General features: G+C 47.2%; 1 protein-coding gene across 1 annotated transcript in view; it reads left to right on the plus strand.

The window, feature by feature from the left end:
• ADAMTS16 (ADAM metallopeptidase with thrombospondin type 1 motif 16) overlaps positions 1 to 12,438 on the plus strand; it is a 94,759-nt gene extending 82,321 nt beyond the window's left edge. Inside the window, exons 21-23 of the mRNA XM_077933422.1 lie at positions 53 to 271; positions 4,689 to 4,836; positions 10,554 to 12,438. Of these exons, the coding sequence (XP_077789548.1) occupies positions 53 to 271; positions 4,689 to 4,836; positions 10,554 to 10,669 (483 nt within the window). The 3' untranslated portion in view covers positions 10,670 to 12,438. The remainder of the gene's footprint in view (positions 1 to 52; positions 272 to 4,688; positions 4,837 to 10,553) is intronic.
• Positions 12,439 to 18,199: the final 5,761 nt, after the last annotated feature.

Genomic DNA, 18,199 nt, shown 5'->3' on the forward strand with positions numbered 1-18,199 from the left:
TAAATGCTAATGCGTTGTCACTGTATTCTCTTCCCTGCACCTCCTTTTCTAGTGCTCTGTGACGTGTGGAAAGGGAGTGCAGAGGAGGACACTGAACTGTGCAGAAAAATATGTTTCTGGAAAATACAGAGAACTTGCTCCTAAGAAGTGTTCCCACCTTCAGAAACCAAACATAGACCTGGAAAAGGCCTGCATCCTAAACCCATGTCCCAGGCACTCTGCTTATTCACCAGTAAGTCAAGGCAGCTGGTTTTCATCTTCTTGGTCTCAGGTAAGGATGCCGCCAACTTTGAACCCGTTTTATATTTCACATTAGACCTCATCCATCATGCTTCTTTCAAACAGTGTCTCTTTTGCCCTGTGTTTATGCTGCTGGCATGGTCTTTTACTTCCAGGTCTGGTCTATGGAGAGAGCTGGCTTGTGTAGTATAGAGACTACAAATGTGCGGGAAATTGATTGATTGGCAGTCGAGGCAGATGAAAGAAAGGGCACATAGCAAAAGGGCTTTAAGCCCCCCCCCCCAGGTGCAATATAAATGTTGTTCATTCTAATGTGTGGATATTTTGTACCTCTTATTTATTTAGAAGCTATATAGAGTAAGGTAAGGGTAAAGGGATCCCTGACCATTAGGTCCAGTCGTGGCCGACTCTGGGGTTGCGGCGCTCATCTCGCTTTATTGGCCGAGGGAGCCGGCACACAGCTTCCGGGTCATGTGGCCAGCATGACTAAGCCGCTTCTGACGAACCAGAGCAGAGCATGGAAATGCTGTTTACCTTCCCACCGGAGCTGTACCTATTTATCTACTTGCACTTTGACGTGCTTTCGTACTGCTAGGTTGGCAGGAGCAGGGACCGAGCAACGGGAGCTCACCCCGTCACGGGGATTCGAACCGCCGACCTTCTGATCGGCAAGTCCTAGGCTCTGTGGTTTAACCCACAGCGCCAACCGAACAATTTAAAACAAATTATCAATATACAAATAAAATTTGCAAAGTTTAAAATCTGTATGTATCCCTTGTTCACATGTCCTCACCAAAACAAAAATGTTTTAGCAGACATCTAAGATATGTGGACAGTAAACATGAAAACTGCAATTCTGAAGGGAAAATATATTCATCAGGAAATTATGGAAGAGAATGCATTTTATTTGCTTTACGAAGCACTTTGGGCTGTCTCATACCAGCTGCTTATTAAGGCGTCCAATTATTTTAGTGACATATTCAGAAAAGAACATTGAAGTGGGGCCACCTTAATTCAAAAGCTAAAAGTTTGGGTAAGTCCATGTCCTGTAGAAATAAGTAGCATATTGTTGCAGATCATTATACCTAGCAATTATCAGGGAAGCGTCTATGTGTTTATGACATAGAAACCAGCAAGTCCCCTGCACTTAGCACAGTTTTAGGTTACCTATTAATGGCTTGCTGGTGCTCAGTTGCTTGTAAGCATTTTCACACCATAAGCCATGCTAAGCACTTGAGAGGACTGTGAAGATACAATGGCTTGATGCCCATGGAGGTTTATTCTTAGATTGGCTGCGCCATTTGGACATCCGTTTTTGAGCTGGCAGTTTAAGTTTATGGAAGTTACCTTTCATCGGAAGGATGGTACTAAAAAAATAAACATTTGGTTTGAAGGAAATGACTCATTGCAAAAGAGTGCAGTAGCAATAGTAACATATTTTGCCCCTGGGTTCTGTCTCTTTGTTGCATTCTAGAATGACCAGGAAATGACAGTAAGACTGTAAGAGACAGTAAGACAGTAAGAGCTGTTCGACAGTGGAATTTGCTGCCAAGGAGTGTGGTGGAGTCTCCTTCTTTGGAGGTCTTTAAGCAGAGGCTTGACAACCATATGTCAGGAGTGCTCTGATGGTGTTTCCTGCTTGGCAGGGGGTTGGACTCGATGGCCCTTGTGGTCTCTTCCAACTCTATGATTCTATGATTCTAAGTCCAGCAGGGGCGTTGTATAGGAACCGGCACATAGATTTGTGGACTTCCACTTAGCTCTCTGGAGCAAAACAAGCAGAGGAAGAGAAAGGAAATACAGTGGTGCCTCGCAAGACTAAATTAATTCGTTCCGCAAGTTTTTTCTTCTTGCGAGTTTTTCGTCTTGCGAAGCACGGTTTCCCATAGGAATGCATTGAAAATCAATCAATGCGTTCCTATGGAAACCGCCTTCAGACCAGGTCCGGGGACAGTCTGTCCCCCGACCTCTTCTGAAGGCTGGGGGAGGGACAAGGGCTTTTCTTCCCACCCCCAGCATTTTAAAAAAACCCGGGACAGCAGAGGAATTCTCCGCTGTCCGGGGCGATTTAAAAGCCCCCGGAAAGGCAGGCAGGGGGGAGCAAAGACTTTTGCCCCCCGCCGGCCTTCAGAAGAGGTCCGGGACCTCTTCTGAAAGCCAGCGGGGGGCAAAAGTCTTTGCTCCCCCTCCCCCGCCTGCCTTCAAAAGCCGTGCGGGATAGCGGGAAGCGCTTCCCTGCTATCCCGGACCGCTTTTAAAATGCTGGCGGTGGGGAGCAAAGCCTTTCGGCCCCCGCCGGCCTTCCTGGACCTCTTCTGAAGGCCAGGGGGGAAAGGCTTTGTTCCCACCGCCAGCATTTAAAAGAGGTCCCCGGAGATTTCCCTATGGGCTTTCTTCTTGCGAAGCAAGCCCATAGGGAAATTCGTCTTGCGAAGCAACTCGCAAACGGAAAACCCTTTCGTCTTGCGGGTTTTCCGTCTTGCGAGGCATTCGTCTTGCGGGGCACCACTGTAACCCCTTTCACATTTTAATGCAGATTGACCTCATTCACACTTCTTGAACCAATATGCAAACTGAAATGCGGCTAGCCTTAAAAATTTTGCAGGTTGCTGTCCAAATAATTGACTAAAGAAGCTTGCTGTTGTTGTTGTTGCTGCTGCTGCTGTTATTATTATTTTATTACATTTATATCCTGCCTTTTCTCTTTCATGGAACTTAAGGTAGTATATATCTAGTTCCCAGGCAGGTATCCATCCAGGCACTGACCACCACCAGGAAGGTGGTAGCCTCATGTGCTCTCAGACCATACCCCTCAGACAAAGTTTTAAGGGGAAAGTGCACACACAAAATGTGCACATTAGTGAAAATAACATAAAATTGCATTGTGTTGAATAAAATTGGGAAAACACATACATTAGACAAAATTGCATATAAAAGTGCATATATTGAGGAACATGTACTATGTTCAATTTTTTCATACATACTTTTTTGGGGGGATCACAAACTGATTCAAAAATAGAGTGATCCAAACTTAAGATTGGAAACTGCAAATAACTTGCTGAAACCATCTGAGCGGTTTTGCCTTTTCCCTGCCACTTTCCTCCGGAAAACCCACTCTTTAGCACTAAATCAGAACAAACAGCAATCCACAGAAAACCCAACTGCAGTTTGTTCCAATTCAGTGCTAAAGAGCAGGTTCCCTGGAGGAAAGCAGTGGGGCAACCAGAGGCATGGATAAGCCCATAGTATTCCTGAGAAAATAGAAGGGAAAGCTTGTAGCTTCCTGGGAAACTTGCACTACCGGTTTTTGAGGCTGATGAATGAATTTCCAAGTTCTGCCTGGAAATTTGCATTAGGGGAAACTATGAACTACTGTACATCTTGAAACCCTATTCATCTTAACCTAAGCCCCACTGAGCTCAAGGATCTACACCCAAATAAGTTTTTTGAGGAACATTGGTTAGTTAGACAAATCAATTAAACCCCCTTTTTTTTTAATAGTTTTTTTCAAAAGAGGGAATCTTTTGGAGAAGAGGAGGTTAAGGGGTGATATGATAGCCATGTTCAAATATATAAAAGGATGTCATATAGAGGAGGGAGAAAGGTTGTTTTTTGCTGCTCCAGAGAAGTGGACACGGAGCAATGGATCCAAACTACAAGAAAGAAGATTCCACCTAAACATTAGGAAGAACTTCCTGACAGTAAGAGCTGTTCGACAGTGGAATTTGCTGCCAAGGAGTGTGGTGGAGTCTCCTTCTTTGGAGGTCTTTAAGCAGAGGCTTGACAGCCATATGTCAGGAGTGCTCTGATGGTGTTTCCTGCTTGGCAGGGGGTTGGACTCGATGGCCCTTGTGGTCTCTTCCAACTCTATGATTCTATGATTCATTTGATTTGGCAACACGTTCCTTGCATACATTTAAAGCACTCTTATACCACTTTAAACAGGCATGGCTTCCCCCTCAAAAAAACCTGGGAGCTGTCATTTGCTATGGGGGCTGACAGTTGTTAGGAGACCCCTGTTCCCCTCCCAGAGCTACTATTCCCAGAACGATTTAACAGTCACCCCTCCTTCCCAGAGTTCCCTGTAATTTCCAACCTGTAGCTCTGGCCCTCCAGGTTCAGGGATGGTGGGAACTGTAGCCCAACAAGGACATACATCACAAGGGACCAGATAAAGCAGCTGAACGTTCAGCCCTATGCCCTTTGCTTTATGTCTATATTAACAGGTATAGGATTGGGCAGCGTCTGAAAAGCCCTAACTGCATATATGACAGTAATAATCCAAAGTAAACAGGTAGCTGGAATACTGCAGAGATCTCTTACTGAAGCAGCATTGCTAAAATTTGCAGCGATTACGCTCTTGTCTTTACTACTCTGTTTACACGTTGACATTTTCGAAAGGTTTGCATTCTATTAAACGTGCGGCTGGGCTCCGCTTTCCCTTTCAGTGCACAACAACCTGTGGAGGAGGCATGCAAGTCAGGTCTGTTCAGTGTCTAGCCAACGGGAGGTCAGCCACTGGATGTCTGCTGCACCAGAAGCCGGTCGCCTCGCAGGCCTGTAACACCAACTTCTGCCCTCTTCCTGAAAAGAAAGGTAAGTTCTGTTTCTTTTGTTGCTGTTTTTCCCAGCTTCCCCTTTTGGTTGATGATCTCCGGCAGGCTAGGGACAAAGGTGAGAGCTGTTTCCTAGTTCTGCTGGATCTCTCAGCGGCGTTTGATACCATCGACCATAACATCCTTCTGGACCGTCTTCAGGGGCTGGGAGCTGGAGGCACTGTTATACAGTGGTTCCGCTCCTTCCTCCTGGGCCGGGTTCAGTAAGTGGTGGTGGGGGATGAGTGTTCAGACCCCTGGGCTCTCGCTTGTGGGGTGCCTCGGGGTTCGGTCCTCTCCCCCATGCTCTTCAACATGTACATGAAGCCGCTGGGAGAGATCATCAGGGGATTTGGGCTGGGTGTTCATCAGTATGCGGATGATACCCAGCTCTACCTCTCTTTTAAATCAGAACCAGTGAAGGCAGTGAAGGTCCTGTGTGAGTGCCTGGAGGCGGTTGGAGGTTGGATGGCGGCTAACAGATTGAGGTTGAATCCTGACAAGACAGAAGTACTGTTTTGGGGGGACAGGACGCGGGCAGGTGTGGAGGATTCCCTGGTCCTAAATGGGGTAACTGTGCCCCTGAAGGACCAGATGCGCAGCCTGGGAGTCATTCTGGACTCACAGCTGTCCAAGGAGGCACAGGTCAAATCTGTGTCCAGGGCAGCTGTTTACCAGCTCCATCTGGTACGCAGGCTGAGACCCTACCTGCCTGCAGACTGTCTCACCAGAGTGGTACATGCTCTGGTTATCTCCCGCTTGGACTACTGCAATGCACTCTACGTGGGGCTACCTTTGAAGGTGACTCGGAAACTACAACTAATCCAGAACGCGGCAGCCAGACTGGTGACTGGGGGCGGCCGCCGAGACCATATAACACCGGTCTTGAAGGACCTACATTGGCTCCCAGTATGTTTCCGAGCACAATTCAAAGTGTTGGTGCTGACCTTTAAAGCCCTAAACGGCCTCGGTCCAGTATACCTGAAGGAGCGTCTCCACCCCCATCATTCTGCCCGGATGCTGAGGTCCAGCGCCGAGGGCCTTCTGGCTGTTCCCTCATTGCGAGAAGCAAAGCTACAGGGAACCAGGCAGAGGGCCTTCTCAGTAGTGGCGCCCGCCCTGTGGAACGCCCTTCCAGCAGATGTCAAAGCGATAAACAACTACCTGACATTCAGAAGACATCTTAAGGCAGCCCTGTTCAGGGAAGTTTTTAACGTGTGATATTTTACTGTATTTGTGGTTTTTATGGAAGCCGCCCAGAGTGGCTGGGGAGGCCCAGCCAGATGGGCGGGGTATAAATAATAAATTATTATTATTATTATTATTATTATTATTATTATTATTATTAAGGTTTGGACTCGCTGAACAGACCACCTGAGGTTAAGGGGTTGTGAGGGAAGGGACTGACAAATCCACACCTTTCCTGCATCCTGCAGCCAAGTCTTGTGATTCGAGGACCCGATCCCCGCTTGGGGAATAAAGACACAAGGACACAGTATATTAGGTTAATGGGCAAAAAAAAAAAGGCCACAACTTTATTGATTACAGCATGTAAGAAGGTATTGGCTTAGGCATTGGACCACTGACAATTTGACTCCACCCACTCAGAGAGGGGTGAGTCTGAATGAGGGGTTAACCACCAGTAGGGGGAGCCTGTTGATGCAAATACAACTGTAAGCTCTCCCCTGATGTCACCGGGGGTCGTACCATGGCCCCCCGCCACACAGGGCATCGGACAGGATCCACGACCGCCAGATTCCTTTAACGGAATACCCCAAAATGAAGGGTAGGCGATGGCCACACCTTGCCCCTTCCATACACCAACAACACATTCCAATGCCTAACCACCAAATACCGAGAAAGTTGTAGGCGGGAAAAACCAAGAGGCCGGTGCCAATTTGCCAATTGGAAAAAACTCCTACCAGGCCCCCTGGGCAACCAGGGCGACCAACCATAGGTCCATAGCAAGGCCAAGCGAGAAGCTACGCCCTAGAGGGAGTGGTGGGTGGGTGACTCGTGGGGTAGATCGGGAGCAAATGGCGGAGGAAGCTGGCACGGCCGCATTTGAGCAGCTAAACCATGCCCCCCCCTGGTGCCACTCGATTGGGTGCCCAACTGGGGGGGGCATGGCGCGCCAGCGATGGTGAGAGGGCAGGGGGCCAAACGCCCCCTGCGTGACGCGGGAATCGTCTCCCGGTCACAACCCCTCCCCTCCGGAAGGAGGAGAAGCTTTCTCTGGCAAGGTGGCAAACCTGCTTAGGACAACAGCCTCACCTGAGGAGGAGAACTTTGCACAGTGCTGATCTGTGCTATCCAAACCTCCATCAGTCGATCTTTCTCAGGTGGGGCTTGCCCCTTTCAGAACAGCCTCTCCACCTGTAAAGGTTTGGCTGCAGCAGTCTAGGCAATGGGGCATTCTGGCTGAAGAGAGGCACTGCTCTCTCAGCATGGCTTTCTTGGGTGCCAAGGCCTCGTGGCCCCATGGCCCCCAGTTCCCTACTGGTTAATAAACACACAGAAGCAAGTATTTAGGTTTATGGGCCAAAACAGGCCACAACTTTATTGGCTACAGATGTGAGCGGTTTGGCTTAGGCATTGGGTGAAGCCAAACTATATCTTGACTCCCACCCATCTACAGGGAGTCAAACTAAGGGTAAACGACCAAAAGAGGGAGCTCTATGACTTACATCATATAGGGGCACCCCGAGAGGTCCCCGTTGGGGTCGTGGCATGGCCCTAGCCCACGTCCAGGCTTCGGACAGGATCCATGCCCCCAGATACCCTTATCGGGGAGGGGCAGGCGGAGGCTACAACCTACTCTCCATTAAACAAAGTATTATCCAATGCTTAACCTTACAAAGTTGCAGTGATTGCTACGAGGTAGGTGAAAACCCAGTGGCAGGTGCCAATTCGCCAAGTGGGGGAAATTCCTAGCCAGCCCCAACCATAAGGCAGCCAACATTTGTCCATAGCATCATACAAAAAGCTGAAAAAGAGCAAAATTACAACAAAAATTACAAACATTGAATCCAAAAGAAAACAGTACAAACAAGAAAAGAAAACAGACGAGAAAAAAGAACACAAAAAACCACATCTACAAATAAAACCATATCATCATTCTAATCTAATCATTACATACATATACACATATTGACTTCCTTCCTTTGTTCTAAGACCTTGAAAGTTTTACTCATTCTAAGTTGTTGTGTCTAATGTAGATTACCTCTATCTTTATACTTTTTACACCATTTTTCTCTTTCTTTAACCCTGCAAAGCATCATTCATTACATACCGATATGCTTACTCCAGAACAATGTTTTTTCATATACTCTTTAGCTCATCCCCATTCTTTTAATAATTTTTGGTCTGATGGTCCCCTTATGAATGTTGTGAGTCTTGCCAGATTTATATAGTCACAAAATTTTCATTGTAATTTTGCATTGAAAGTAAAAAATAAAATAAAATAAATAAAATAAATAAAAACAAAAGCTGAAAAAGAGGGCGGGTGGGTTGGGAGATCTGGTGAGGAGGCGAGAGAGGAAAGCCCCCTGGCCACGCCACAGTTTAAAACTCCCGCAGCCATAACACAGCCAGGGCTTGGCGCAAGGGGAGCTTCAATCCCCCGCTCCCGAGCCAAATCTCCACGAGAGCCTGGCCGCAACGCCGCCCACTACAAAAGGTGAGCAGTCTTATCCACATTTTCTTCATCAGTGGCGTCATGAGTTGGAACACTTAGAAAACACACTAAGATTACACATAAAAGCAGGTGTGAACACTGATCCACTGCAATTAGGTTTCCCGCAGCTTGGACCCAGCCTCCTTCGGCTTCCACAACCCATTTTACAAATGTAAGGTAAAGGTAGAGGGACCCCTGACCATTAGGTCCAGTCGTGGACGACTCTGGGGTTGCGGTGCTCATCTCGCTTTATTGGCCGAGGGAGCCGGCATTTGTCCGCAGACAGCTTCCGGATCATGTGGCCAGCATGACTAAGCCACTTCTGATGAACCAGAGCAGCACACAGAAACACCATTTACCTTCCCGCAGGAGCGGTACCTACTTGCACTTTGTGCTTTCGAACTGCTAGGTTGGCAAGAGCTGGGACCGAGCAACAGGAGCTCACCCCGTCACGGGGATTCGAACCGCCGACCTTCTGATCAGCAGGTCCTAGGCTCTGTGGTTTAACCCACAGCGCCACCCGCGTCCCTATTTTACAAATGTACCATCCCATGAATCAAATGGTGATTCAGCCTCATCTTGCAGCTTCAGGCAAACTGTTGTCCCTAATTTTACTTGCACTTTTGCACCATTAAATTTGCACTCATCCTTTTAAAGAAAAAGGAAAGGTGATTGTTAAAAACATTTTTTAAATTTAAAAATTATATATATTGGGGGGGAGGGGAGAAGTCGGTTAGTTATATCCAGGTGTGCCAAGTAAGGGGGCCAGAGGGCCAGGGCCCCCAAAACATTTTCAATGAAGGGGCCGGGCCCCTCAAAGTTCTGCAGCAGATGTGCACGCATGCTGCAGGGTGTGCTCACGACATGTGTGCAAGCTGCAGGGCTTTTATACGACACATCAACATCCCCTGTGGCATGCACGCATGGAGGCAAGGCAATGCATGTGGTGATGTCACTAGTTCCGAACTATTCAGTGCTGTGCAGAGCAACGTCTGTGAAGAAGAAGAAAATGATGTCAAGTCGCAGTAACACAAGATTAAAGGTAAAGGGACCCCTGACAATTAAGCCCAGTCGTGAACGACTCTGGGGTTGCGGCGCTCATCTCGCTTTACAGGCCGAGGGAGCCGGCATTCGTCCACTTCCACAGACAGTTTTTCCGGGTCATGTGGCCAGCATGACTAAGCCGCTTCTGGCAAAACCAGAGCAGTGCACAGAAAGCCATTTACTTTCCCGCTGGAGCGGTACCTATTTATCTACTTGCACTGCGTGCTTTCGAACCACTAGTTTGGCAGGAGAACACAAGATTAGTGTGATTCTACAGCAGGCTCCCTGGACGCGGGTGGTCCCGGGACGCGGGTGGCGCTGTGGGTAAAAGCCTCAGCACCTAGGGCTTGCTGATCGAAAGGTCGCGGTTCAAATCCCCGCGGCGGGGTGCGCTCCCGTTGTTCGGTCCCAGCGCCTGCCAACCTAGCAGTTCGAAAGCACTCCCGGGTGCAAGTAGATAAATAGGAACCGCATGCGGCTCTGGCTCGCCAGAGCAGTGATGTCACGCTGGCCACGTGACCCGGAAGTGTCTCCGGACAGCGCTGGCCCCCGGCCTCTTGAGTGAGATGGGCGCACAACCCTAGAGTCTGTCAAGACTGGCTCGTACGGGCAGGGGTACCTTTACCTTTACCTTTACAGCAGGCTCACCGCCAATAATATACTGTACAGTGGTACCTCAGGTTAAGAACTTAATTCGTTCCAGAGGTCCGTTCTTAACCTGAAACTGTTCTTAACCTGAAGCACCACTTTAGCTAATGGGGCCTCCCGCTGCCACCACACCGCCGCTGCGCAATTTCTGTTCATCCTGAAGCAAAGTTCTTAACCTGAGGTAATATTTCTGGGTTAGTGGAGTCTGTAACTTGAACCATATGTAACCTGAAGCGTATGTAACCCAAGGTACCACTGTATATGTCTGAGTTCACCCTGTTTCTCTCAACCATTAGTAGTGCCATATTGTCTAAAGTCTTCTCCCTCTCTTTTGACACTTCTCGTTTCAGATACCTTCTGTAAGGATTACTTTAACTGGTGCCACTTGGTTCCCCAGCACGGCGTTTGTAACCATAGCTTCTACGGGAAGCAATGCTGCAGGTCTTGTGTAAACTCAAATTTGTAAGGGAGACTTGCTCCTCAGGCAAAAAGCGTAGCTTTTGAGTGCAAACCTTGCTGCGCCTTCAAACCCGGAACTGTGATTGTCGAACACATGATTCTCAAGAGTGACTTCAATTTGCTCTGAAGCCTACTTTGATTATTCAATGAGCCTGGACACAAAATGTAGTCAGTAGCTACCTGGATGAGTGAAGTGTCTCAAATATTTTTCAGTACTGTATTCTGAAGTGACCCCCCACCCCCACCCCACTACTGTTTTGGGGTTCTTAAGACGAATGGAGGGAAGGGGTTTTAATGAACAGGGACGTTTTCTGCGTTGGAACTGGTCCTTCAGAAGCTGGCATCTTTTTTTGAGACGACACCAAAGAGTTGCCTGGAACATGGACATCTGAAGCTGTCAACAGAGAAGTCCGGCCTGAGGGAGACTTTGGTTCTTTTGACCACCCCTTTGGGCACCATCTACCAGGTAGTTCTCTTGCACGAACCCCACCAAAATCTGTGGCGGCTGTGCAAAGAGCCCAGAAGCGTTTCCACTGGGCTTATTGTGCGGGGACAGCTTTGCACTGGATTGCGTCCAAGATATTTATTGCATTTTACCAGTGTTCTTGCACAGCTCCCGGCCAACTCCACGGGACCTTGTGTAGGAGAACTCCCAGGTGAGCGTCGCTGTTCACCTGCAGCTTTGTGCCTCATGCCCTAGTGGCAGAATCTATAAACGCCCTATTTAAATGAAGACTGTAACTGATTACAGCAGTTGAAACATACTTGAGGCTCTTTGGCCAATAAATAAACCTGAACTGCTTTAGTTAGATCTGTAGCTTTTAACGGATGAGAGAATCTGAGGGGGAGGGCAGGCAAGGACAAGCCTCAGGGGTGCCCTTTCCCTCGACATTTGCCAGATAATAAGATCCTTTATATTTGTTGTTTTCAAATGAGCGATCTTATTTAAATGTCCTTGTTTTATGCTGTACTGCGAAGTGTAAAAAGAGTGTTCTGCCATCAGTGTTACTTAAATGGCTGATTATACCAAAACTATGTTTGCATTTAAACATAAGGTACTACTACCATGTTAGATTCCAGCACCATAGTAACATATTAAGCCTAGGAAATTGTTTTATCTTTTTTGCAACGTAATACTATTCAGGGCAACTGGAACATGTTTTGCAGGTTTAGAAGCTGCACGGAATGCTGCCATCAGAGCTGTGTATATTCTGCAATTCCACAGATCAAAAATGCATATATATGTTACTGAGCATGGAATGACAATTCCAGAGGATCTTGGATTTCATTAAACAAGTTTCGAGCTCTCATGGCTGCCAGGATACATTGCAGTGCAATCATTTGCATGTCTACTTGAAAGCAAATTCTAATGAGCTCAATGAGGCTTATGCCCAGGTAAATTTATATAAGATTGCAGCCTTAAATGTGTGAGGGCAATGCTTGCCAAAGCCTCAGATTTCAGAACAATTGCTCAACAACATTTCTGCTGTTGTGATAGGGCTTCAGTTGCAAAAGCAGAATAAATTTTGCAAAATATGGAAAAATGCACATGTTTGTATTGTTTGCAAAATTGATGGAGAACACAGAATTTGACTTTTTTTTTGGTGCTGAATTTTTCACTGTTGGAAATGCGGAGTGTGCACAGCTCTGAGTAAAATGTAAACTGCAATTACAGCATTGTTGCTTCCTCAAGATTTTCTGGTGCTGTCACTCCAAATGGAAATCTGAATATTTATGTTATCTGAAGTTTAATAAAAAAATTATTTGTTTCTTTAATGTCTCGTCTCAAAAGTAATTATTTCAGATCCTGCTTCCGATGTCCAGTCCATTGTAAACTTTTATTGTATCCATTTCTTGCTGCATTTATTAAATCAGTTAGCAGCTAGCAGTCCCACGGCCAAGTTTTTTTTAAAAAAAGAAAATTTGGGCATGAGTTTTTCAGACCTGTTTTCAGACTCAGCAAAAAAAAATGTGTATGCTTTAAGAAGCATTTACTGAGATGATGGGCTAGCAATGACATTTTATAGCGATCTCTTGGCAGCTCCCGTTAGACCAATGCACAGATTGTGGTGAGCATTATATATGACTAAGTTTGCCAAACATTTCTAGAATGGATGTGAAAATCTCCTTTATTAAAACAACAAAAACAACATAAATCTTCCAAGTCTGATCACATGTTACATCAAACCTCAACATTATTTAGAGAGTGTCTGAATGACTTTGCTTCAGACTGGTTGGACGTCTCTCATATTATCCGTATTACAGAAGTTCTTCCTTTTGAATAGGAAGGCTTAGTGATTCTTTCCTATGCTTTTCTCCTCCTACTGAATGGGAAATAACTACAGCCTGTGTTACTGGCTGCAGGATTTAACTTTTCAAAGATCTCAAACTGGATTCAGCAAGAAGAGGAGCAGGTCTCTAAGGCCTAATGGTTGCAAATATAATTCTAGAAAGTAAATGGGCAGTGTTGGGCGATGGAAGAGTTACTGAATAGAATTTCCAGAGAGCAGAACTTCAACAATTGCCCTGCCCCATAACCAACAGAAACAGAATAAATCATACTGAGAAAAAAACCCAAATAAATCATGCAAAACAAGAAGAAGAAGAAGAAGAACTACTATTACTACTACTTTGTTGTTGTTGTTGTTGTTGTTGTTTAGTCGTTTAGTCGTGTCCGACTCTTCATGACCCCATGGACCAGAGCACGCCAGGCACTCCTGTCTTCCACTGCCTCCTGCAGTTTGGTCAAACTCATGCTGGTAGCTTCGAGAACACTATCCAACCATCTCGTTCTCTGTCGTCCCCTTCTCCTTCTGCCCTCCATCTTTCCCAATATCAGGGTCTTTTCCAGGGAGTCTTCTCATGAGGTGGCCAAAGTATTGGAGTCTCAGCTTCAGGATCTGTCCTTCCAATGAGCACTCAGGGCTGATTTCCTTAAGAATGGAGAGGTTTGATGATCTTGCAGTCCATGGGACTCTCAAGAGTCTACTACTACTACTACTACTACTCAGTGGCGTAGCGTGGGTTGTCAGCACCCGGGGCAAGGCAAGTAATTTGCGCCCCCTAACCCGTGGATTTGCGCCCCCTAACCTGTGGATTTGCCCTAACCCCAGATGTTGCGCCCGGTGCGGCCGGGCCCCCCTTCACCCCCCACGCTACGCCACTGCTACTACTACTACTACTTTATTTATACCCTGCCCAACTGGCTGGGTTTCCCCAGCCACTCTGGCCAGCTTACAGCGTATCTTAAAACATCAAGCATTAACAACTTCCCGATACAGGGCTGCATTCAGATGTCTTCTAAAAGTTGTGTAATTCTTTATCTCCTTGACATCTGAAGGAAGGCGTTCCACAGGGAGGGCACCACCTGAGAAGGGCTTCTGCCTGGCTTCCCTGTAACTTCACTTCTCGCAGTGAGGGAACCAGCAGAAGACCCTCGAAGGAGGACCTCAGTGTCTGGGCAGAATGATGGGGGTGGGGACGCTCCTTTGGGTATACTGGCCTGATTCCTTTGGGGGCTTTAAAGGTCATCACCAACACTTTGGATTGTGCTTGTGAACGTACTGAGAGCCAGTGAAGATCCTTTAGGACTGGTGTTATATTCTCCCGGCATAATGCACATAGGTAGCAGAATCCAGCAAACCTTAATGCAGAATTTAGCTTACCATGGACCTCTCTCTAAAGCAGCTGCTCTGATCAAACTCATCCCACTTTATGGTGTAGGGGGAGTTAAGGACCATATCATGGAAGTCCCATGTATCTCTTTTGCCACATGGACATGCTAAAAACTATATATAATACCTGGTTTTTATGCTGGTTCAACCATGTCAATGAAATGTTCCCACAGTTATTGTGGGGAGGGTAAAATCCAGCCAAAGAACTGATAGGGAACATATCGTATTTTTTGCTCTATAAGACTCACTTTTTCCCTCCTAAAAAGTAAGGGGAAATGTGTGCGCGCCTTATGGAGCGAATGCAGGCTGTGCGGCTATCCCAGAAGCCAGAACAGCAAGAGGGATTGCTGCTTTCACTGCGCAGCGATCCCTCTTGCTGTTCTGGCTTCTGAGATTCAGAATATTTTTTTTCCCTTGTTTTCCTCCTCCAAAAACTAGGTGTGTCTTGTGGTCTGGTGCGTCTTATAGAGCAAAAAATACGGGACATCTTTAAGTAGAAGTCATTTCTGCTTTTGCAGCTTCCTCTGCTTTATATTTAGCAAATAATTCTTTCAACGCCACCCTGCTTCTGTCTGTTCATCTGCAAGCCAAGCCAAGCTTATCAGAGCTTGCATGCCCCAGTGTGTATTTTGGATAAATTCAGAAGAATGCTGCCTGCTGGACGTCTTTGGGAAAGTCTTTGGGTACTACTGCAGCAGCAGGTGCTGTGACATTCAAATTGACTTAACGGTAAAGACTCGGACTTAGTCCCAGCTAATCCAGACACAGCCACAGGTAATTTATTGGAATCAAGATTCTGAATTTGTTCCTATGTAAACCTCTGACTCATCCACTCCAAGTGTCAGGGCTTGGCAGCGTCGACCTTTCCGCAGCTGAAGAATTCTGCTGTTCTCATCGTTTTGTGGTCACTTCAGGTCCCGTCCCAAATTATTAACTTTTGGAAACGTTGCCATTGCGTAATAGCCATGCTGGTGGTGGCTGGGTTCTGAGGGAAAAGAAGAAAGCGTCAACTTACTCGTCCCATTGTCTGTGCTGAACAAATATTTCCACTTGTTTCCAAACACAGAGACAAAACATTACCCATTTCCATGAATCTAGTTTCTTTGCAATCAAAGAATAAAAATATTTTGCTGTAGTCAGGATGCACATGGGGTCTGGTGTTGATTTAAAGAGACCATGAAGAAACATTTGAAGGCAGGCCAGATCTATCATACAGACCTATCATGAGGGTGGCTCACTTTCCAAATGTTTGAATGTTTTCTTCACTGTAAGGTAAAGGTAAAGGGACCCCTGACCATTAGGTCCAGTCGTGACCGACTCTGGGGTTGCGATGCTCATCTCGCTTTATTGGCCAAGGGAGCCAGTGTACAGCTTCCGGGTCATGTAGCCAGCATGATAAGCCGCTTCTGGCAAACCAGAGCAGTGCACGGAAATGCCGTTTACCTTCCCGCCGGAGCGGTACCTATTTATCTACATGCTTTCAAACTGCTAGGTTGGCAGGAGCAGGGACCGAGCAATGGGAGCTCACCCCGTCGCGGGGATTCAAACCGCCGACCTTCTGATTGGCAAGTCCTAGACTCTGTGGTTTAACCCACAGCGCCACCCGCGTCCCACCCGCGTTCTTCACTGACTGATAGCCAAATCTGGTAGGACTGTGAGGTTGGCATACTCTGACCTTGGGCCACTGAAAGAGGCAGATTGCAGCTAGTCTCACCTTTTGCTCTGGAAAAATTACCTACACTCATGAATTTATCTGAAGTGGGAATGTTGATACTAATATAATTTTATACACTGCTTGATTGGGGGAGGGGAGCGAAAACTGCCTCAAAGCTGTTAACAAAAAGATAAAACAATGAAAAATTTTTATCGGGAAGGATAAAATTTAAGCAACCAGCAGCAAAAAAAAAAACCCAACCTCGAGCTCTGAGCCACGAGCGCAGTGAAAACCAGGAAGTAAAATAGGAAGGTGGCTGGGGATGGGAGGGCAGGGGATGAGGGAGAGGAAAAATTACGCAAATCCCCCAGTGTCTCAGCTGATCTGCTGGCTCCTTGAGTGCACACACTAAACAAACATACAGCTAATGTCCCTCTCAGTATACCAGTAGTTTATTAAATGGTTTAGTACAACATTTGATTCAGAATATTTTTTTCCTGTTTTCCTCCTCTGAAAACTAGGTGCATCTTATGGTCAGATGTGTCTTATGGGGCGAAAAATACGGTACCTCAACATTTTAAGCATCAGGCTAAGGTAAAGGTAAAGGGACCCCAGACCACTAGGTCCAGTCGTGGCCACTCTGGGGTTGCGGCGCTCATCTCGTTTACTGGCCGAGGGAGCTGGCGTACAGCTTCCGGGTCATGTGGCCAGCATGATTAAGCCGCTTCTGGCGAACCACAGCAGTGCACGGAAACACCGTTTACCTTCCCGCCTGAGCGGTACCTATTTACTTACTTGCACTTTGACATGCTTTCGAACTGCTAGGTTGGCAGGGGCAGGGACCGAGCAATGGGAGCTCACCCCGTCACGGGGATTCAAACCGCCAACCTTCCAATCGGCAAGCACTAGGCTCTGTGGTTTGACCCACAGCGCCACCCGCATCCCTACTCCAAGTGGTGCTGTTCCTAATTCTCAGGTGGTAGCATCAAGCCCAATGCACCACATGAATTGTGGTCATCCCATCGGGCAAGGTTCCCCCTCCACAATGGATGTCAATGCTGTCTGCGAGTGGGAACAGGGAATCGCGGAGAGTGGTGGCCCCGACTCCTGAGCTGCCTTCCATTAAACTGGTGGTCAGGCTGATCCCTGTGGTGAATAGCTCAGCTATGAAGATTGCCCCGATAAGAAAACATGGCCTAATATCTGTTTTTTCCTTCGGAAATGGCTTCCATAGAAGTGTCAGCCTTTCTGATCTTACCATTGCTTTTCTCACATATTTAGCGGTACCCACTCCTCGTCTGTCTAGGGACGCGGGTGGCGCTGTGGTCGAAAGGTCAGCGGTTCGAATCCCCGCGGCGGGGTGCGCTCCTGTTGCTCGGTCCCAGCGCCTGCCAACCTAGCAGTTTGAAAGCACCCCTGGGTGCAAGTAGATAAATAGGGACCGCTTACTGGCAGGAAGGTAAACGGCGTTTCCGTGTGCGGCTCTGGCTCGCCACGTGACCCGAAAGTGTCTCTGGCCACGTGACCCGAAAGTGTCTCCGGACAGCGCTGGGCCCCGGCCTCTAGAGTGAGATGGGCGCACAACCCCAGAGTCTGTCAAGACTGGCCCGTACGGGCAGGGGTACCTTTAACTTTACCTTTTACTCCTCGTCTGTCTAGTCTATAAAATTCAGGAGTGAGGTCTGTGAGTTATGCTGCTTCATTGCTTCATTAGAGCAAGGTTATACATCATATATATAGATATATATAGATATAGATATTATTAGTGTAAGGTAAAGGTAAAGAGACCCCTGACCGTTAAGTCCAGACGTGGACAACTCTGGGGTTGCAACGCTCATCTCGCTTTACTGGCCGAGGGAGCTGGCGTTTGTCCGCAGACATGTGGCCAGCATGACTAAGCTGCTTCTGGCACAACAGAACACTGAAACCAGAGCAGTGCACGGAAACGCTGTTTACCTTCCCGCTGGAGCGGTACCTATTTATCTACTTGCACTGATGCGCTTTTGAACTGCTAGGTTGGCAGGAGCAGGGACTGAACAACGGGAGCTCACCCCATCGTGGGGATTCAAACCACCGACCTTCTGATGGGCAAGCCCTAGGCTCTGTGGTTTAGACCACAGCACCACCCACGTCCCATTATTAGTGTTGGTTTGGCCTATTTTGCAGCAGAAACCCTAGCCATCTCACTTTCTTTTTTTCCCTCTCCCAG

The sequence above is a fragment of the Podarcis muralis genome, chromosome 8 (assembly GCF_964188315.1).
Source record: "Podarcis muralis chromosome 8, rPodMur119.hap1.1, whole genome shotgun sequence".
In the NCBI taxonomy this organism is placed as follows: Eukaryota; Metazoa; Chordata; class Lepidosauria; order Squamata; family Lacertidae; genus Podarcis; species Podarcis muralis.